This window comes from Strix aluco, chromosome Z, assembly GCF_031877795.1.
Source record: "Strix aluco isolate bStrAlu1 chromosome Z, bStrAlu1.hap1, whole genome shotgun sequence".
Classification (NCBI taxonomy): Eukaryota; Metazoa; Chordata; class Aves; order Strigiformes; family Strigidae; genus Strix; species Strix aluco.
The window spans coordinates 40172996-40195969 of record NC_133971.1 but is presented as its reverse complement, the minus strand read 5'-3'; the positions used below and the strand labels follow the sequence as shown (position 1 = coordinate 40195969).

Sequence of the window (22974 nt, the reverse complement as noted above, 5' to 3'; positions counted from 1 at the left end):
GATTGAGACAGCATTGGCGCCCAAGGCGCAACAGAAGGAATAAACCAATCTCTGTGAAACGGAACTGACATTAACAATGGGAAGCCTGAAGTAAAAGCATTAAAATGCAAGCATGAGAATAACATCTGACTTGTGCTCTGCAAAACTCAAAGGGGACCTCTTAACACCAAGGGCCTCTGAGTTTATGAGGGGTTGAACACCTTCTGTGTGGTGCTGAGATGCCTCCATTTTTAGTGGCTCTAGTTAGAGCTAAGGGAGCTTGATAACTTGCAGAATCAATTCTTAAATGCTGGCTATCACAAACCAATCAAAAAATATATATTGCTTTTGGAAACAAGTTGGTTCAACTGAGTGCCTTCTATTACCCTGTTTTTTTCTAGCAATCACTACAGCAATCTTTCCATTAGAAGGGAATATGACTCTTGGAATTAATTCTTTATACAAAGAGCTGGCAAGAGTGACATTTACATCAAAATTAAGTCTCTGTGGTAGTGTAATGAACAGCCTACATCTGCTTCCTTCATGCCAAGGATAATTTAGATCAATGTGGTTGAATTATCTGAGAGCAATGCTAGAAGTAGAAGATTCAATATATTCTTTAAATATCCTTTTGTTAAAGATCCCAGGTTAATCAATCATTAAAAAATGTGTCCCATTTGAAAAGCTTGTCACTAAAAAATCAGCAAACATAATCAATTACTACAGAGAGCAGATGTGACAAATCATAGCTTTAGATTTAACTGAAGGGCTTCAGATACTCCTGTGGACTAATGAAAGCCAAGAAGAAATAAAGTGCAGCACTAATATATTCTGAAATGCATTTTGTGAATGGATTATGCCGTTATTTACTCAGATTCAAGCTATTTTATTATTTAAAGTATATGGATAACTTGAACATATGAAATCCAATACCAAGAATTTGAAATTTTGAGTATAAATGACTATGTATCAAAACCAACTACAAAAATCCAGCCTTTAGCATGTGATCATTAGTTGTTGTTCTAAAATCAGTCAATGAAGGGCAAAAGAGGTACCACTTCACCTATGTGGCCAATCCCAAATCACATAAAATGAAATAAAATTTATCAGCCTTAGTTACCACAAATAAATAATGCATGAGAATGATTTTTTATTTTCCAAATAAACAACAAGGTTATTTGCTCAAATTCTGTAAAAGTAGTAAGCAAGCTGTTTTGTTTGGCAGTGGTTTTAATTGTTTGTACAGATTAATGCCTATCAATGGCAATGAAGATTTTGTATACCAGCATCTTAATAGTTTTAGGTGAAAAAGTCAAGAATCTGTTTTTATTCCAGGACTAGATACTGCTACCTCTGTGCTCTCTGACAAGTCATTTAACTTTTTTTCCTTCATTTCTGCATCTTTAAAAAGTGGTGGTAATCCTTACTGATTGGAAAAGTCATGAGGTTGCAGTGATTTAAGAATAGTGCTTTAAGGATTAAAAGCCCTGTGAATAATGATTAAATAATGTCTTCTTCACTGATGATCTGCATTTGGTTATCTTGCCCAAGACAAAAGTCAAAAATCCCAAGGACTGAGTAGCTTATTTGAAAAGAACAAAACATTTTCAAGATGTAGCATGTAATTGTGAAGGACTATTTATAAACATGACAAACCTCTTTATTTATCAGCACTAAGAACAGTAATATTTATCAGATATTCTATATTTCTGTGTGTTGGCTAAATATGTTACTTTTGATATACTGAAAACAAGTTTATAAAGGATCTGAAACAATATATATGTATGTGTTCTTGTGTTGGAAAACAAGAATCCCCTGCAGTTAAAACTGAGCACTTCTAGGGTTCAGTTTGACTTGATTTTTTTTCCCCGAATAAATTCACACAAGCAGTACATAATATAGTTAATTAAGTTTTTTTATATTAGAGAGACTTGGAGTTTGGGGTCCTTTCATAGATTTGCCATGTAAAAGGGACTGCAAACAGATAAATCACCTTAAAGGAGAATGCCAGTCTTAGGGTTTAAATGGTATAAAGAAGTATCAAGAGGAATGCTTTATTATGTAATTGAAGACATTTTAATGTAATCAGTAGAGAACAGAAAATATGTTCTGAATTTGGAGCAAAAATATTTTAGAAATTGTTCTGTAGGACCAAGTTATCTTGAGGAGTATGTCATGTTTGCAACAAAATTCTCAGCAGAACTAACTTTCTTGTGCAGGTTTTTTCTTTTTCTTTTTGAAGTTGTAATGGACCTGCAGAGAAACATTTATTAGCTGAGAGTTTGTAACTGCTCTTGCATCTGGTCTGGCATTGCTAAACCAGAGCAAACAGTTGTTGATGTCTACACTGGATTCTGTCATGAGACATGTATGTAAACTTGCAAACCAGCTGATGGAGTGCAAGGGAAACCTTCACGAAGTACTTGGAATAGCCTGTGAATTATTTGGTCATGCAGAAAAGGGAACACAAGATTGAGACCAGAGCTGTGCAAGTCTGCTGGAAAAGCTGGAGGCATTATCACGCAACAAACCAAGTTTCTGCACCCACCCTGGGGCCCAGCTGTGTCGCTGTGGGCTCCCTGTGACACTACCTCTCTGCTGGGCAGTCTGGCAGATGGTGGGTCCTTTGGCCTCCCTGCCAGCATGCTCCACCTCGCCTTGCCTCAGATTGCACTGACTTCTATGTGATCTGAAATAAAGAAATGTATCTGCTTGTGATCCTGCCTTCACTTAATTTCTTCTCTACTGTCTGCTTCCTTTTATTTCTGCTCTACTCCCTCCACTGGTGTCCCCAGAGGAGACTTCTCTGAAAAAGCTCACAATGGGTAAAAGTGGTGGTAAGGGCAGGGCTGTAGCAGAAACTGAATCCCTCTTCTATAGCTAAAAAGTCCATGTTTTGTATCTCTGGCAGAATCCAAACACATTAATCATGACTGCTAATTAAACTTAATTAATCCACAAGATTAAGTCTATGGCAGTCTTCCACTCCTTTCTGTATTTGCCTTTGGTTTTGCAAGCAAATGCATATAAAATCAATTCAGAGACAGACAAAAAGAAAGCCCCAATCCTTTGCTCCCTTCCTGAAGTGCATCTAAAATCAACCTTATATAAGGTATATACATACAGATATATACATATATGCATGTGTATGTAACATACATATATGTATGTGTGTAATGGAAACCATCAGTCCCATCCAGATGATGGCTGTGTCAGAAACAGTGATAATTACATTTGCCTTTGTAACCATGGACATTGCTCACTTTGACTTTCCTCCCCTCCCTTCCTCCTTGTGCCGCCACTCTTCAGAGCTATATTTTAGGCTTCCTGTGGTTTTCACTGAGTTCACTACATGTTTTTCCATTGAGTTCAGCAAAGAACAAACCAAGCCTTGCAACTACTTTTCAAAGTAGTGTATACAAAATATAATCATGTGTGAAATCAGAAAAATGTACGTGTGGGATAGTCTACATTTTTACTCCATGTTTCAGATACTTTACTGACATCAGGTCCTACAATGTTCACTTTTATATATGTTCTATCCCTGTAACAGTGGGAAAATTCAAAAAAACCTTTTCTTCTCTCAACTAAAATCATCCAGACAAGGCTTTTGCACCATTGATACATTCCTGATGTTACATTTACAGACTGCACACATGCACTACATTACACGTATCTCAGAAGTGATCCTGTCATTACACATTGGCAGCTGATAATTTAACTCTGACTGGCAAAGCAAATCTTGATTGTCCAAAGTAAATCTAATACGTTACCTGGAGAGTAAGAAATGCATGACAGCCAGGCTGAGTATCCTTTAAAAGTAGGCATGGGATTTTTAAGCTACAGCATGTATGCATATAATACCTACTATATATATATATGTGTATATATATATAAAAGTATATACCACATATATATATATGTGTATTCCATACATGCACCATAATTTCCAAGACAGCTACAAATTTCCACATGCATTAAACTATCTAAAAACATAGAAATAGGCAAGTCTAATAAGTAGAATTTTCTTAAATTATATTTAAACAATAAACAGCAAGAGTAATACTGCAAAGTACTGCTCTATTCTCATGTATATCTACAATAAAATTCTAGGAACAGTTGTATCCCAAAACATCCCCCAATAAAATAAAATAAAAAGAAGGTAACACCCAGTGTCCTATATTTGTATATTAATTGTCAGTTCAAAAATAAAAAAAAGTAAACAAAGAAAAGAGAAAAAAGACATCCCCACTCAGAGTTGCATATTTACATTCTTCAAACTGTAGCGGTGAAAAATAATTCTATTAAGTGCAGGACATTCCTAGTGTTGCAGTAGTGACATTTTTTATAAGTTCTTCATGAAAACATTTTTTTTTATCTTAATAGTGACGCATTCCATGACTACGTGAAAATTCTATTATCCCCTTCACTTGCAGCCAGTGGTTGAGTCTGGATTGAAAAGCTCCTTGTATAATGGAGGAAACAGTGTGTTCACTATATCTGGATGAGATTGCTTAAATACCTGTAGTTTCTCTCCGTGCAAGTTGCAAAGTGCAGTAATGGTTGGTATCTTGGCTATTAACTGTGAGACATTAAAATAAAAAGAAAAAGAAGAGGGAGGAAGCAAATTTAGTATAAATTACACTTTCCAAAATGAACTACGTCAACAACTGGTTGTGTAACTGAATGCAATACTCTGAACTCCATCAAAAGTACCCATTCAAAGGACCAGACATTGTTCTTACCATAAGAGGCTAAAAACCATTGTCCTGGAAATTTTAGCGAAGTGCCAAAAATGCATTTAAGAAGGATCTGCCTCCAGGGGTATTTTTTAAGGCAGTCTTATTCTTTCTAGGGTACCAATTAAAAAGATTAGTGGATTGAACAAAAAATGGAGTAAGAGGAACAAGGGACAAGAGTAAAATAAGCCTTATTTCACCTATGCATTACAAGCACATAGTGTGCTGCTTTTAACTTACATTAATGCAGCAATACATGGAGAAATGGCTACAAAAAAAAAAAAAAAAAGAGTCATGATCGAGGAGTGTTTGGCTCTTCGTTTTAACAATTTACCTTTGTCAAAGTCTCATCGTCGAGGTGGTTCTTCTGGATCACATGTTGAAGTGCAAAGTAAATCTTTTCCTGAAGCTTCTGGACCTTCCTTGGCTCTATTAACCAGGCTCGATCTGTGAAAAAGGAAAGCAAGAGCTAAAGTCAAGAATGCACAGATGTGGGGCATGCTCATGGATGAACACAGTGTCCCATGCTGCCAAGCATTCACAGCAGTCATAATTCCCATGAGGAAGGACTGCATGATAATTAAGACGTGGTTTCAGAGGCAAAGTATCTTAATCCGTTAAAGGATCATCTGAGAGTTTAATTAACAGTGTACAGGAACACAATGTTGGCTCTGTATCTCTTTGTTTAAACCAGGGCATTAGAGATAAAGATGGGAGTAGAAATTAAACAAAGCCCAACCATTATATTACTCTGTTTGTACAGGCAGTGTTCTTCTAACTTCATACTGGCTAGGTGAAAAACATATCATGTTATCTCACTGTCTTAATACATAAATAATAAACATATTGATCAAAACAGTTCCTTGAAAATAATATAATTATTTAAAAATTAAAATAAAATATATTTCATTATTTACTAGGCTAACATTTTGAGACCAAATATTATATTCTGAATAAAAAGAAATGGCTTCCTTCAAAAGAATTTCTTTAATAATTCAAAAGAATTATGAGTTGTTGCAATGTCTTGAAGTGCAAATTTCTCATTATTTAAAAATGTTCTCTTTTTAAACAACACAAAATTAAAGATTATCTGGGAGAATAACAGTTACAGACACAGTTGTTTGGAAACCTATACGACTTCTACTGAACTCAAACCCCAAGTGTAAGAGGTTTTCCTTAAGATCTATATTCTCATAAGTCATAGCTTCTGGAGACAAACACACAGAAAGAGAAGTAGCAGACCCCAAGACAATGCCAAACCATTTATATAGTGTGTTTACAGCACCATTAAACATTCTGTTTTCCCATGCTGCAAACTTCTTTCTTACTTCCTCTCTCCCTCAGTTCAGACCAATTCTTAGGTATAGATTTTAGCTTTCAAACAGGAAATAAGAAAAGCTATTTTATCACAGGGCATGAATCTTCATGTACAAATCGAAAAGTGCAGGAAAATCCCTTTTACTTTCAGAGTTCTTTCACCCACTCCAGTCACTAAAATAATCCATAGAAATAATATAAATCAACCATTTCAATGAGCACACATGCCACAGAGGCTGGAGCTGAATAGCATTTCATCACAGAAGGAACAGGATTCTGTCATTAATCTGACTGTCTGTGGAGTGTATGAAAAGTGTCCATCACCAAGTACTGTAAAAAGAGGCAAAGCCAAACCTCTAGTGACTCAACAGATAATCAGGAAAAGAAAATAATCTTTTTGCAAAGCTTAGAGAATCATGCTCCCAGAAGGTAAGCCAATGGATCCTATGCCACCTGTGGCCATAGAAACAGAATTAGCTGAGAGCATACACAGCATCTAAACAAATAAGCACACATTTAATATTTAGATTTCCCAGGTTAGGTGCCAAATTTTATGCTATTGCAAAAACATGCCTTTCAACAGTGTTAAATCAAGGCCTATTGTGGCAGACTGGAGCTAAAAAGATTTATCATAGAGAGCAATCCTTAAAGATTTATCTTTCTGTCACAAGAATAATCTTAAAAATAGACTGAGGCTGTTGGAGGACAGGTTTAATCACTTACCTGTCATGGAGCATGCTGTATATAACATAAGAGTCTTAAATTCATGACAAGAGCAACTTTTACAATGGATATTAAGTTTGTCTCCCAAAATGTGGTTTCTACCACCTGAAAATCATTTGCAAATTTGGCTGGAGTTCCCCAGGTACCTCTAGTTATATTCACAAAAGTGCCGGAAAAGGTCAATAGATCAGTGGCTACCCATACAGGATATAAGAAGCATTGGTTCAATTCTGTACTTTTCTTTTTGGGTTTTGAACGTGTGTAACTTTAAAGAGTGCACAAGCCATCAGGCTAGAGAATAGTGTAGGAAAGAAGATGAAGGACAACTTACAAAATCTTCTTTTGTTAAAAAGAAGATGAAAAAAAGGAACATGGCCAGCCAGAATTTCAGATGAGGGACTGGAACACAGTGGGCAGCCAGGTTAGTGTCCTACCATCTGGATCTGGCATATTTGTAGGTGGAGATGCCTCTGCAACCTTTACTGGACTCCTTCTACAATGTTTTAACCTTTCAGATCAGAAATCAAGTTAAAGAATCACCTCCAAGCAGAGTGTTAGGTCCACCCTAAAGTGGAAAATCTGAATTTGTGCTTTGAATCAGATGGAAAATGGGTCTGACACTGGGCTTTGCAACCTTAGCAATTGTATTAATGAATGTTCTTAGGTCCCCTTACTCCCAATGGGACCACTCTGTTTCCTATAAACTACCTAAACACTCAGATCAAGGGCACAAGAATCACCTTTCAGGATGGTGGCTTCTGTAGAAAAGAAAATTGAGTGTATGTACGTCCCACAGGGAATCTCAGTGTATCTATATTAGTGGATGGAAGGACTGCTGCAGCTACTTCTGTAAAGCGGTGCTTCATTTTTTAATTTTTACATTTTTTTAATGTTCCCAAGATGAAATACTGTATAATGAAGAAACTGGAACATGTAGCGTGGAAAGAAATAGTTTCTTTCTCTATTGTCTACTGTTATAATTTTTGTAAGAAAATAAATGGCAAATTTCAATGTCTGTTCATTCTGTACTGATTTTCCTTGCCTTCCACTCCCAAACTTAGCAGCCCAGCTGAAATGGGAATTATCTGCACAATCCAAATTTGCAGACTTTTTATGGAAAAGAGATTGCTTTCGCTAATGTACATGCTGCTGAATCCAATCATTTCTTTCTTATTGCGTCTTCTATGACTAAAGATACACATGCTCACAGACTACAGAAATAAGCAGTTGCATGCATCAAGCACTTTCACTTATTTTTTGTTTTTGTTAAAGGAATAGGAGACACTGTAAAGAAAAAAGCCACACTGGATGTGAAATGGGGAACTGTGGATTATTGAAATATTTAATCTTGTAGTACCACTTTCAACTCTGAAGCTTGATTATAGTGAAAAAAAACCTTGGAATTGCCTCTATTTATCTCTACTACTTAGCAGAAACAGAAGCTTCTATTCAGAAGACACTCAGCTCTGAAAGGCTGTATCAGGACTGATGTATATCAGGACTGAAACGCATTACTAGAGTTAATGGAGAAGCTTTGTCAACACATGCCTGCAATACAGCTGGCTCAAAGCCAGTGCTGAGTTGCTAGTTTTTTCAACTACTCAGTACAGCTGCAAGAAGTAGAAATGAGCATGGATACTTAGGCAACATGAGCTTCTAGCAGAATGCAAGGCATTTTGGTGCTTTGCAAACTAAAGGGACATATGTGGAACTGCAGAGCTGAATCAGAATTTTGATGTTCATCTAATGCCTATCTGTAGCTAAGCACATTTCATAAATTACTTGATCCAAAATCTATTAAAATCAATGGGAAACTTTCCATTACTTAAATAGGTTTTGTCCTAAGGCACAGGACACTCCGAGATGCTAGAAGCTTTCTGCAACCATATTTTGTTGAATAGGGCTATAACTTGTTCTCCTTTCCATGTTTACCTGGGAGGCAGAAACATGACTTCTTTTCAGTTTGGTTAAAAATTACATAACTGATTTATCTCCTCCTTACAGATTAGATGCCCCATCTGATCCAAAGTGCTTTGAAGTCAGCTTCAAAATTATCTTACTGCTTGTCTGTTCAGTTGATTCCTATTTTTCTTGTTCCTAACTGTAAGACAATAAACTGAAGAGTAAAAAAACCTTCAGTTGTTACAAAAGAGAAATACAGATCCTGCTTACAGGATCCCACCATCATCTTTCTGCTTCCTTTGGCTTCATAATGGGAAGTCAGCTGGAAACAATGAAACCACCTTCTGCAATCTCTGTTAATATCTTACCGAAGAACTTCACAGCCCAGACCCCAAACAAATTTCCAGGTTGTTTTCAGCTTTGCACTGGGTCAGTCTGCTGAACAGGCTGCTAAGGCTAACCAGGAGTACAGCTGCAGTCTTTTCAGACCGAGGGAGGGCTGATGGACAGGGACCCATCAGGACACCGCAAGTCCCAGAAGAAGTCAGAGCATCTGGGGACACTGCACAGGCAGCTCTCACCTCTGTGCACAGCTGGGACACCTCTGAGGCGGGAATGGTGGCTGTTTGGATGCTCTCTAGAACATCCTGGCCTAACACCATGAAGAGCCGCTGGCTCAAACATTTCACCTCTGAGCAGATGACCGGAAGAACTGCTCAAAGGGAACATAAAAGAAGCAGAGTCCTTTCAGTAGGTGTCATTAATGATAAGAATGAACATTTTGACACCATTTGTGCTAGTCTAATTCTGCCTAACATAATCTCCACAACAGATGTGCAAAAGGGCAAAGTGACCTAGAGGAAGCCTTTAGCAGAACAGGCTGGAAAAATAATTCATGGTGGGATTTTTTGAAAAGGCCTTTCAGGAGGATACTCTTAGTGGGAACTGGTGGTCTACCTCCCCTGAGGTATGTCTAAAAATCCCACACTAAACTGTGAGCTTATCTATTAGATCCACTTTCTGAGTCAATTCAACTATAAAAACCTATTTTCTGTGGTCAGACAGCTAACAAACACTGAATGCATGCTTGCCTGTGCAGAGTTATGATGCAAATATACATGAAAAGTGCACGTTGTCTCTGGAATCACCACCTCTTACCTGGAGTTAATTCAGACAGGACCTCACAGATTTTTACTGCTCACGTTCTTATACCCACAGAAAAAAACCATCATAGTCAGGGACTATATAACCTGCTCAGGGCAGTGAGATTTGAGCTCCCTGAAAATGCTAGGAGGAACATGTATCTCCTTGAGTACCACGCTTCTCTGTATGTGGTCTGGAGGAACACCAGCCTTCACTGCTTGTCTGCACAATTCTGCTCCATGTGTGTTACCCCCACACTTTGGATCTATTTCCAGTATATGCAACTTCTGACAGTCTACCAAAACCAGAGTGAGGTATATTTGGGTAATTCAGGTATTATTCCATTGCTTAATACATTGCTTAATACAGCCTAAACAGCTGTTTAAATAAATAGAAATAAAGTTGGACAGAGATGAAAAAAAAAAGTCATTGTGGTGTTTGGAATGAAAAATTACCTGGTGATATCAGAACAGCAGACGAAAACAAGGCAATCTCCTCCTCAGTCAGCTGTAAGGAACACAAATTCTTTGCAAAGTCAAATGCTTCATTCACCAGATCATCAGAACCTGCACATCACAAAGGACAAAATCAATGCTAGCAATTTATCAGTTCTTTAACCTGCCATGAAAAGTGGATTATTTTGGTGTCAAATAAAGTTGTGAGTGAATGTCTGTACTAAAACAAGTGTCTTTCATCAGCTATTAAATTTCTGTCTACCCCAAAAATGTATCACTAAAACACCTATTAAAGATCAAAAATTAGGGGCATGACCTGCACGAAAACTGTAAACATATTAGAAGAGGGTTTACTTTTCCCACTGTGGAAATAAATGCTATTTCTAAACAGATATTAAATCTAAGAAGTATGAATGTCCAGTCCTAAATATCTTTCACATATATAATTTTATTAACAGTACAATTATTTATGAAAATTTGTGAAAACATCATAAAGACCAAAATAAATCAACTAATGCACATTCATAAATGCTTTAAACTTGTGTCATATTTATCCATATGCAAATAAGAAAAATATATGTACCTATATGATAAATATATACATTTGAGGCAAATTTCTCTTTTTGAGTTTAGTCCTGAATAGATTTCTGATAATATATCAGTCTCATGGATGGGCAAAACACTTCTATTTAGCTATTAACTTTTCAGGTAGCACTTAATATCATGTTGAGAAATGAAGAAATTGTTTCAATATATGAATCTAAATGAGCTTAAAAGTTTTAGGCAAAACAATATTTTAGGTAAGTCCTTGTCTATATTTTGTAGTAGTTCATCATTTTAGTCCCCGTATTGCTGGGGCTAAAACTGACTTCTGCAGGACACAATTAGATCTCACATACAGGATTAAGTTACCATAAATGAACTGTGAAGACAAACTGTTTGGCTCCTGCCATAAACTCACATTTTATCAAAACTTCAGATGGCAGAATAAGAAATCTATCTGAAAAACACTCATGCTGCTCTTTTTTGTTAGAGAAAAACACCTATCACTTCAAGCAGCTAATGGAGTCATCTTTCTTCTTTCTCAGCTCCAGTCTATTGATTTGGATGTTTGGGGATTCAACATTTACTGGAGATTTTCACTGTGGGTCACTATTTTCAGAAAGACAAATTTGTCACAATGTCGCTCAGTGTAATTGGTTGAAAAGAAGACCAACATACCCAAGGCTTTAAACATTTGCATCCCTCCATACTTTCCTTCAAACAGAACAGTATTGTTGAGTGGGTTGAAGGCACGGCACATTCTCACCAAAACCACTTCCAAGCAGCCTATCAGATGCAAAAAAGGGCAAAAGTAACACACATTACTGCAAAACGTCAGAATATAGGAAATTTCAAGAGGATATTTAGGAATTCATCAGTCATTAGAAACATCAGCAGAGATAGGAACTCTTTGAAGTTATCTGCATGATATGTCTCTGAATGAGAGAAAAAAATACTTCTGTCTGCTTTGAGTATAGAAAAGTGTAATTCCTGTCCCAGCCTAACCACCTTTTCTTTAGGTTGTTTTTTCCCCCATTGCACCAAATTGCAGCCTGGACTTAATCTGATTTTAGACTGGGGCAAATATTTTCAATTTGAAATATTTTATCCTGAAAATTAGACATTTATTGAAACTCCTTTTTAATAACTAAACCTTTTTTTTTATACAAAAAAGCAGCTTCATTCAATGTGTATATAAATCCCAGCTTCTTTTGACTGGAAGTGGAGAACATTACAAAGTGTTTTTAGAGAGAAAATAAAAGTACTGTCAAGAACACCCTTAAACTGGATTTTACTTTTGTTTCCCTTGCTTGTCTTTCAGGCTGGGGACAAGCCAAATGAACCCTTCTTTTTTTCTCCTTATCTTTCCTTATAATTTCCTAACTGCAAAAATATACAGTTTGGGAAAACGAAGGGAAAAATTTTAAGCATTCCTTAGATAAATCCAAAACTCTGAAGCTGAGGGTTCTTTTGCAGGCATGCTTTTGAGTGAAGAGTCCTGCTTTTCTAACTCCTGCTCAGCATTGACAGAAAAACAGAAAATTAAACCCGACATATTAATACATGCTGAAGCTGAACAGAGTTGTCCGACACTATAGTCAAATATAACTATATATTTTTCTGAGGGTGCAGTTGTGTTGCTAACTTTGCCAGACAAATGAAGGAAGTTACTTCGAGTGCACTGGCATCTGCAGAATTTTTGAAATTAGTAAGAGCTTTAAAATAATAGTTCTCATGCTATGACTCCGTTTTTCCAGGAGGTTGCCTGAATGTTTCCAGGCTCTCTGTATCCCTTCTCTTGGCATCCGTGCCCACTGTCTCCATCCAGCCCCACACTGAGACACAGCCCTCTGTGTACAGAGCGCTGAATCACACTGACTTTCAGCCTTAATGAAGAGCTCTCACTTGAAATAGGAATCATTTCTTATGCTTTAATGAGCTGCCTCACACAGCATCCTGCCTTTTACACATGGACAGAGCAAGAAACTGATATGACAGGGTAAATGCAGTTAATTACCAGTTGCAGTTCACTTGGTCACACCATTTTGTCCTCCTGAGTCTGGCAGTGTTACTACATAGTAGCAATAAATCTTGTCATGATTCTTACAGAGGACAGAAATTACTGCGTCCCATGACAGGGAAAGAAACCCTTTCTCCCCTTGCCCTTATACACACACCTGCACACCCAGGCACGCACAGGGAGCACGGCCGGAGCACGCTGCCATAATCCACTCTCATTTATTCTGAAACCAACTGGCACCCACAGGGATTTTCCCTCCTGTGCACTGGCTGGAGGGTATTTCTGTAGTCTCATTAAAAAGATTAGAGATGACCACAGAGGCAGGCCCCGGTGAGCCTTCGTTCGTTTCACTATTGACAAGTTGGGATTTTACAGGGTGGCAGATGACTGGTTCGACCAGCTTAATTTGCAGGCCCCTTCCACCACATGTCAGGTTGAAGACTGCAGTTTCTGCAATGATTGTGTGCGTACGTGTACTTAAAATCCACAATCAACTGTAAAGGGAAGGGGATCATAAGGCAATAACATGATTAACGTGGAAAAACATGGAAGGGTTAATGTAACTAATGAAACAGACTGAAATTAGGGCTCCTTCAAAATTAAAATGATTTGCAGAACAAGACAGCAGAGCACTTTTCTAATGTGCTGGGTGCTAACCAGTCTCAAGGCTCCAGAGTCTACCCACCTGACTTAAGGAGGAGAATTTGGTCATTCTGGCAGAGCTCCATGAAGCCTGTTATGCGCTTTGCAAACTCCACCACATACTGGATAGCGTGGGTGATCTGAATGGCACACTGCTGCCACAGAGCTTCTCTGGTCTTCCAGAAAAATACACATGGAAAAACAAAGCAGTCAGCAAGTGGGTTTATCAGTGCATTAAGTTCTTCAGGTGGCCTTGCAGAAAGGTGCTCTTCTCAGACTCTGTCCCCATCCCCAGGCAGAGCTAGCAGCATCTCTGCTTCTCAAGGTACCTGACACTTTTCATTAGAAGGCTGTTTTCACAAGCCGGTTGCCCCAGCGATCTGAACTCTGGCATTGCCAGTTCTAAGGGGAAGAATGTATTGTCTGATGTTAAAATGTGATTCTAATGTTGGCTTTTGTGTGAGATGATAGACAAACAGTGGCACCAACAATGTAAACATCCCAGAGTACTCTTACAGGAGTGGCATGGTGCTATTAAGTTATCCAACAGAATATTTTTGCTAGTTTGAAACTTAAAATAATATATAATTCAAGTATCATTGCGATCTGAACACTGATTACATCAAAATTGTGTCTTCTTGATAATAATTTTCCTTGCACACAGAAATGTGCAAATGTAAACAGATGTTCTTGGTTTGCATGCCACAGCTCTGCAAGCTGTGGTGTGTTTTTATTCTTGCTAGTATTGCATAGCCCCTCAGCTTTCAACGAACAAGCTGGAGACTCTTTGTCTCTTGTGTGATCAGCTACTGTGCCAACTGAAATCTGACTGAAGAATCATTGCTAGTGATGTCAGTGCAAGAGGCACAAAGATTTCTGCTGACTGGACTACATCTGAAGAGGTGCCAGTGGAAAACAGTCTGAACTTGACCTCAGAATCATAGAGGTAGAACAAAAATGTAGTGTAAAAAGATAATTTTTCCCCTCAGTTTTGAAAAATTTCAATTTAAGGAGTACTTCCAGTTTGTCAGTACTATTGTTATTTGCATAAAAAGGGGATGTGGTGGTGCAATTCTCACCCCTCCCCACCACTCCTTGTTGGACTGCTTGGTGCTAGGTGTGATTCCACCCACATCCTGTGAGCTATACACCAATCTGTGGAGATAAGGACTGCTAACGTTAAGCACCTTAATGAGCCTGGCTCCTGCCCCTCCTGATTGCTCAGAAATGGTTTGGCCCATCATCTCCTAAGGGCCTGACCCACCTGTGCCTGGGATGTCAAATGGGAACAATAACAGAGTTGCACATTCATCAAGTTCTTGTGCAACTGCTGGAAGGCACCAGAAGGTATCTGACAAAAGTCAGTTATCTTGGACCCTATAAATGGCGACCACCAGGGAGACCCTTTGAGCTCTCCTGGATCGCAGCGGGCCTGTGACCAGCACCTCCCCTGAGCTGGGACGCCTCTCAGGTACCAAACCCTTCAGGTGTCGTCTGCTGCCAGAGCTGACGGAAGGCCAGGGTGAAGTCCACCCGCTCAAGTCTCAATTATCGCCCGTTGAGGAATGCCAAGGCATTGTGAGTATTTGCTCTAAACTCGAGAGGGAAATTTTTCTTTGAGGTAGCTTCTCTTTCACCCGTTCTTCCTCTGCTTATTGGTGTGTGGGTACGTACTTCATTCTACTGGATCCAGATACTTTCATTTCTGTGTGTGTGTTTGTACATTTTGTGTTCATTCTACTGCATCCAGATACTTTTGTCTCTGCGTGTTTTGTGTATGCGCATGCATATAAGTATAAATTAAGGTACCGTTAAGTAAGTTAGTGTGAATCTTGTCATTTTAGAATCTGTAAATAAGTCGCTTTTCTTTCTTTCAACATTTCTGAATTATTTTGTAATGATAAATTGCTGTTAGTTATTAATAAATCTAGATTTCCTGCTAAACCATCACCGTGTTAATACTTTCATCCACGACGGGATATTTTAAAAATTATAAGGAAACAAAGTTAGCTTGTCTTATTTTCTTAAAATCCTAACAACAGAGGATCAATTCCTGATCATATTAAAGTCAATGGAATTTCTGCATGAAGTTTAGATCTGTGATAACAAGCAAAGCATGGGAAGCTGGATTCCATAACTATGCCTAAGTTTCGACATTAGCAAACATCCCAACATGCTGGAAAGCTGTTGCATCTTTTTATGAAGTGCTACTCCTTTGCTTTCTGTAACCAGCTCCTCAAAGACATTTAAAAGCTTATTTTGACCTGTATGAAACTTATCAGTATATCCTTGCCAAAGACATTACACTGTTAACAATTTCAAACCATAGGGAGCAGAAGAAAAATCATATTACAGTATTGTACCTTGCTCTGGTAAACCTTAATTTCTTCATATGTGTGGGTCTGCCACGCTAGCTGGTGTAGCTCCTCCATTGTATATTGACATGTCTCCAAATGAGATTTAATGATATTCTGTGCAATTCGATCTGCGAAGAGAAGAATACAAAATAGCTTGTGTAAAACACTGAAAAGTGATTTGCAATGGCAAAATGTTGAAAACACTAAGGTTGTTGGAAAATGCAGATTTAAAAAAAATCTTTTCTTTCTAATGCTACCTTTCTCATTTTTTTTTTAACTTTCTGATGATTTTTGCAAAATGTTTCAGTATTCAGCCCAAAGCCAAGCGATGCCTGATAAACAGTGGATCAGCACCTGAAAATAACATGAATCTGGTGAAACTATTCAGACTCTTTCATTCTGTAAGTGTTTTGGGTTTATTTTTATTGTGTTTAAACATATGTCATTTGGAGACCCTGGTTACTTGATCACTTCTGTCTGCCCCAAGCCTTTGCAGCTGCCCAGCTCTGACTACCCAATCCTGACATGGGCATTTGCATTACCTTGGGATGACTCATGTCAGAGAAACAGGAAACAGGTCTCTTCTCTTTTTTCTCAAGTTAGTTTTCAGTTAGATCAATTTCCTATTTAGCTTAATGAACATGAACATGGAGACTGGTGATAGCAAGTGGTGAAAGCTAGAAGTAGTATCCTGGGTTTTAGAAGGAGAGATGGGGGGATAGATCTCACATACAGGATTAAGTTACCTTAAAGTTATTCTGAAATTGCAGCCTTAGAAAATCCCGCATAACATGGAATAAAGGATGCAAGGGGAAAGGGAAGCATTCAGTGCTGGCCTGAGATTCCATTGAAACTAAGAATAAAATTCTCAGGGAAGTATTTTAAAGTAGATCTTTGCCCTTTAAGCCACTTCAGTGGATTACAAAGATTTTCACAAAAAACATCAGCATGAATTCATTAGCACTGGAAGTTGAAATGTCTTGATAAAATGTGCTATAGAAATGTGATGATTTTTTATTTTGCAGCTTTAAGACCTATGTGTCTAATGAAGCTCAGTGCTTCAGCCTGAAGACATCGCTTAAGCTGAATACCTTTTAAACAACGGAACAAAGTTGAAGTCACACAACTGAACTGAAGCCCTTGTGGCAGAACTGGCATTTTGCAGAAAATGTGTTTGTCAAAAAAGGAAAGGACGTTGACAATGCATTAGCCAAACTTGAGCATGGGAAGTAGAAAGAAATAGGAATGTCATAATTTGCTTATTCACATCCCCAACAGTTTGCATACTGTGGGTGAATCTGGTGCCTAAAGTCCCAAAATAAGACTGCTTCTTTGGCCAAATGTTGACTGAATTTAAAAACAGCATCAAGAAGGAAAGCAGAAAAATGAATGTAAACATGTATATACTTCCTGCAATCACTGCTATAGGAGTGTTATTTAAAGGAGAGATGCCTACCCTACTGTCACAGTTATTAAGTTGAGATCAGTGGAAAGGTGCTGAAGAAAACACAAAAGAGTTCCAGGTTTTTGTAGGAACAATAAAACCTGCTCATTTTAATCTTTACAGGTATTCCTTTAAAGGTCAACACTATCTTTAGGTTTCCTGATGGAAGGATTGACTTGGGCATAAAGATAACTAAAAGTGTGTATTAGTGAATACAGGGATCTATTAATTGTTCTTTTATGGAAGGCTGGATGCAAGTCTTAATGCCTGACAGTAAGCCGTTGCATTTTATAGTAAAAACCTTACAGATAAATGAGCATGTTGGAATAAAGGGGTGATTAATTTAAACATAATTTTTTAAAAGGATCAACAAAGGTTTATTTGCATTTCTTTAACTTGAAAAGCAAGCAAACCCCACCTTTTCTAGAAAAATCACATTTCAGATGTTTACTGACATATTGTTCTATTTAAAGGACAGTTTTAACCACATCATCTTTCTGGAAACATCCTTACCAACGGTAAACCTGACCGCAGAAAGTAAGCTCAAGCTATAGGTTTTGTCAGTCATGTTCCTGGAAGAATTTAACCAGACAGAACTGAGGTATGGTCAGAGGAACATTTAGGCCTTGTATCTAAACCAGCAGTGAAAGAAGTATGATTTCAACTTGTATTACAATTCCGCAGCCTGAACAGTGAAGGATTTTGATCTCTGCACCCATAGGTTTGTCTTTTTCTCTCTTGTGCTTCCTAGCCCAGCTCTCCTAGCCTCACCATTTGTTATAAAAGCTGTAAATATTCATGCTCTTGACATAAAGAAAATGCTTACAATAAATACCTCAAATACTTTAACACTACTGCATAGACAGATTTTGAATCAGATAAGGTGACCTGATACTAATAATCTGAAAATAAGACCTTTTCATACCACTGACCTCAAAATATACTTGATTAGCAGTTCTACATTACTGTGAAGATTCTCAGCGTCTCTTCTTTTCCTACCATTTCTGTATTTACCTTAGGACCGAAGAGCTGACAAACTCTGCAGGGTAGGGTTTTGCAGGGATGGGATCCTGTGTTACCCCCATACATCATTTCCTTATGTACTTGCGCTTATGTTGAGCTGACGTTAAAACCCATTTATATATGTGTGAAGGCCTAGGGCAATCACAGCAAGCAGCATCTCCGAATGCTGACATCCAAAAATGAATCAGGTGCAAGACAGACTTGAAACTCTTGCACCACAGGCTAAGTGAGGCTGAGTGTGTGATGGAAAAGGTACACTGGGTGTCAGGGGAGGAGGGGACTGCTCATCCAGCATAAGCAGCAGAGGAGGCTGCTTGCTTACCCTCAACGCTGAAGTCCCTATAAGGAGCTTTATGCAAATATAGCATACACTGAGTGTGCAGAGCTGACATGATGCAAAAAGTGAAAGAAGTATAAGCTTGTCTTGGCTTCTCAGATGGTCCAGCAACAGAAGATACAATGCAGGCAGAGTAAAGAACATCACTCTCAAAAGGTTTCAGAGACCATAGCCTTTTTTCCTGACATTTTCAGATTTTAGCATCTTTTTGCTAATGAAATTTGAATCAGTACACATCTCAACAAATCCCATGCAGGAAGAAGTTCCCAACTTCTGACATCTCATGTAAACCTGTGCTGTCATATGGCACAGGTACTGTGCTGTACCCAAAATATGATACATTTCTGTGAGACTTGGCAGCTCTGAAGCACTGCTGGCAACTGAGTTCAACAGATGATTAATTCTTCTGGTAGAACTAGAAAGAAAGGGACAATGAGGAAAGAAAGCAAACTGCTTCATACAGCGTGAGGAGAGCTATTGCCTTGATGCGGTCTGTAGCCTCAAGCCTATAGAGGTACCTTTCTGTTACCTTTCTGGCTCAACTGCTATGTCCCTCCTGTTCTCCAGGCTAGAAGAGTCCAACACAGTTACTCCATGCATCAAGTTTTGATTTTTGTTAATTTTGTTTTCAAAAATCCTGAGCTAGAGATTTCAAGGGTCCCCTTGCACTGGGAAGCTGCATGAACACAAGCAGGAGTCCTGTTTGGATGGGCTGCTAGGACTATAAAAGACAAGCCCATTTTTGTGACATCAATGTTAACTGCATTTCTGCTTGAAAAGTTGTCAGCCTCCATTTTATATAAGTTACAGCAGGTTTGCAAGGTTGCTTTATGAGAAGGAAAACAAAAGAGATGATGCTGGCCACTGAGGTGTGGGAATCAAAGTCAGCAACATTTTATTTTACAAGCACCAACTGCTGCAACTGTTGTTTGAAAATTAGTAATTCCAACCAAAACAACTACTGAGCCAGCATGATAGTACACCACCAGCATTGTAGTAACTATAGCTGTAAACTGCAGAATTTGTAAAGCTTATCTGCCATAGTATGTAAACACAAATGTAGACTAGGTGCTTCACTCCTCCCCTTTTGTCTATATACTGGGTTTATTATGTTAGGGCTATATCTCCTACCATGCATCATGATCACTTGATACTACATGATACCACAGAAAATCTGAAAGACACTGGCAGATCTGAAAGATCCTGGCAGATTGACTCTGTCTGGGAGATGGCCCACAGAAAATAACATGTTCCCAGTGCCTGAAATCCAGCATGCACTGTGAAATAGAATCATTTACATTAGATAGTGTGGTTCTAACTTTGAAGATTTCTTAGTATTGGTACGTTGAAATCTTTCATGGAAAACAGACACTTTTTGTACAAATGCTATGTTTCATTTAAAAAAAAAAAAAAAAAAAAAAGTCTAGAAAAAAGTATTTGCTTCCAGAGAGATTAACCAGAAATACTCAATCAGGAAAACAGTCAATAGTTGTAACTAATATGAGGTCCTGAAAAATCAGATATACTCAAACAAAATACATCCTGGAATCACCACTTCTATTGAATTTCTGTCCTGTATGTATCTGATTGGTTTTCTATAATGGCTCATTATTCTAGTTGTAAAGTCTTGCCCATTCTTAGGGGCGACAAGAGAACCTAGATATTGTTGGTTGGTTCGGCCAGAAAGCAGAAATCTGAGACGTCCGGCTGGCCTCCATGCCCTGCAGCAGGTGGAAATGTGCTGCCCTTCCTGTAACAGCAGTTTGGGTACTGCTGGTAGGGGCCTGAAAGGTGCCAGCTGGATGGGGAGATAAATTAATTGGGATTTTGCAAGGCAGCCCTGAAAAAAAGTCAAATGCATAACAGAAGATGTCCAGAAGAAGCTGAAAACTATACCAGGAAGCTGAAGGATTATCTGTCAAAAAGATTTGTTCTCATTCAGAGAAAAAATTGTGGGTTTCTTGAAAGAAATACTGTGTGCATGTATGTACTCTTATGGTCTGTGACATGCAACTTGTCAGACAGGATGGCCTCATTGCCCAGGACTAGATGGAGCAACAAAAATGTAACAGAAGGATGTACATGTACTGTGGGTGAAACAAAAGCTGTATAATGTGCAAGAGAGCATGGTAACAGAATAAACAACATCTACAGAACGTGCTCCTGGACTTGTGGTTTGGTGGTTACAAATCAGCCTGTTGAGGCCAATACCAGAAAGAGACCACGTGCAAATATTGATGGGAACTGTCCTGAAGCATAGTGAGGGATCTCACTGGTGCTAAGAGTTAAATGAATCCATCGCGGAAAAGCAGCATCTGAAGGGTGAGATATGGAATATAGAACACAGGCAAGATAGGGATGAGGAGGACCACGAGAGATCAATGCTGTTTTAGCAAAAGAAATGGCTTTTAAATTTGGCCTCACCCATCTAAAACTACAGAGAAAACAAAAAGACTTCATTCTGTCAGGATAGCCCAGTGAACAGTGAAGTAAGCTACACCACAATTAGTGCAACAAACCCATCCTGGTTTCCTACAGACATGTCAAATATCGTTTGCCATTGCCTCTCTGATCACCCATCCCCTGTGTTTGGCTGGGTAAGAGACACCATGAACATGTATGAGGGCCTGGTCTATTCAGGCTGATTGGCCAGCAGCCACAGCCTTTTGAGGTTAACATGGGCCTGGGTCACAGCTTCTGCTTTTCCCTAAGGCTGTTTGTCTCCTTCACCTGCTGAGCAGCCCCTTTTCCAAAGCTTGTGGGAAGCCAAGTGTCTGAGACTTCTGCTTCCCTTCATTGAAGCTGTACAGCAGCTAAAGAAGTATTGGACAGTCCTGACAGAAGGACTGGGCAGACAGCAAGACTGAAGAAGCCCTATTCCATCCGCAAAACAGGCCAAAAGCATGTGTTGCAAGGGAAGAGCAACAGTGCACAAGCTATATACCTCTTGCATAAACTGGGGACTACAGCTCACAACTTCTAGAATAGCAAATGACCTTTTCCGTTGCCAGTTTAGGCTACTCTGGTGTGCTCTTTCTCCCCCCCCCCCCCCTTTCTTTTTTTTCCCCCTACTGTAATTTCTTATTTTAGATTTCAGTAGACGCCTCACAAAAGGCACTCTCCAAAGGTTATGATAGCTCAAACATATATTGCACCAGTAGGTTAGGAGCTGCTTGAATTCCAAGTTCATACAGAAAACTGAACATTGCAACCTAGATAGTATGACTCAACATAGCACAGACCTGCAGGGGTCTGTCATCAGCTGGTGAGTCAGTCCTGCCTTTTTCAGACATTTCCTTGTAATATTTGGAGATCTCAAACTACAATACTGAGAAAAGACTCCAACTTGGGGTCAAGCACAATGCTGGTGGGGATGGGTGTAATAACTCCATGGACTGCATACAACACTCATCAGCTGTGAATTTGGCCTGCTAAGTGGAAATTATCCACAGTACTCAGCAGTGTCTGTTTCCTACAGGCTCTTTAGTTCTTTCATTTGTCTCTCTTTTCTCAGGAGACAGTCTAGTTTTTCTCAGCATTCCCTTCTTTTGCACTGGGAACTGAAGAACTTTGAAGTGTGCCTCCTAAAACACTGATAATCATCCTCAATTAAAATGAATAATGAATTTTTAATTTGCCACTTACCCTTAGGATCCAGTTGAGTAGCTAAGAGCTCATCTCAGCTTATATCCTAAGTTGAGCTCTCGCAGGGATCCACTTTGAATTAATGCTGCAATAACACCACAGCTTTGGCTGGCTGCTGTAAGCATGCATATCACTTTGTACAACTATAAAAACTCCAGGTAGACATTCTAAATAAAATCTTCATTCTAGGACCCAAAATAATGCCAAACTAGTATCAAATCAACACTCTTCTGTACCCTAATTCAAGGGTATTATGACTGCAAAAATGAAGAGTTTTGCAAAAGGGTTTCATTACACATATTACCTCAAGAAATTCTTAATAGTAGAGGCAGTGACGCAGCGAATAAAGCAAAAGTATGTCTTGTGGTTGCTGTCAAACATGAATAATAGACCCCAATGTTTTAAAATGAACTGGTTGAAAAGTCTGAACTTTTTTTGCAGAAAAGCAGGAACATCTTTTCCTAAAAATGGTTGCAAAAATCTCATCCCATTTTTCATCTCTGCCTGGCATTCTCAATGTCATAATGAACAAAAGATTTCCCTTTCAAAAAGTGTTATAGATAGACTAGCAAGTTTCATAACCTCCATTTGTTTAATAAATTTGTAACACTACACAATATGCAGCCTAGGAAGATGATATGAAACATTAAAACACTCATATAAGACCAGAAGTGCTTGAATTTAGTACAGGAATAACCCTCCCTT

General features: G+C 38.6%; 1 protein-coding gene across 2 annotated transcripts in view; it reads right to left on the bottom strand.

Moving 5' to 3' along the window:
- Nucleotides 1–3279: 3279 nt before the first annotated feature.
- The window catches only part of RORB (RAR related orphan receptor B), a 134931-nt gene continuing 115236 nt past the window's right edge, over nucleotides 3280–22974 (bottom strand). For both annotated transcript variants that reach the window (XM_074812698.1, XM_074812697.1), the window contains exons 5-10: nucleotides 15827–15948; nucleotides 13507–13639; nucleotides 11480–11587; nucleotides 10259–10369; nucleotides 5053–5165; nucleotides 3280–4561 (exon numbers count right to left, since the gene is read on the bottom strand). In XM_074812698.1, coding sequence (XP_074668799.1) covers nucleotides 4406–4561; nucleotides 5053–5165; nucleotides 10259–10369; nucleotides 11480–11587; nucleotides 13507–13639; nucleotides 15827–15948 — 743 coding nt within the window. In that variant the 3' untranslated portion in view covers nucleotides 3280–4405. The remainder of the gene's footprint in view (nucleotides 4562–5052; nucleotides 5166–10258; nucleotides 10370–11479; nucleotides 11588–13506; nucleotides 13640–15826; nucleotides 15949–22974) is intronic.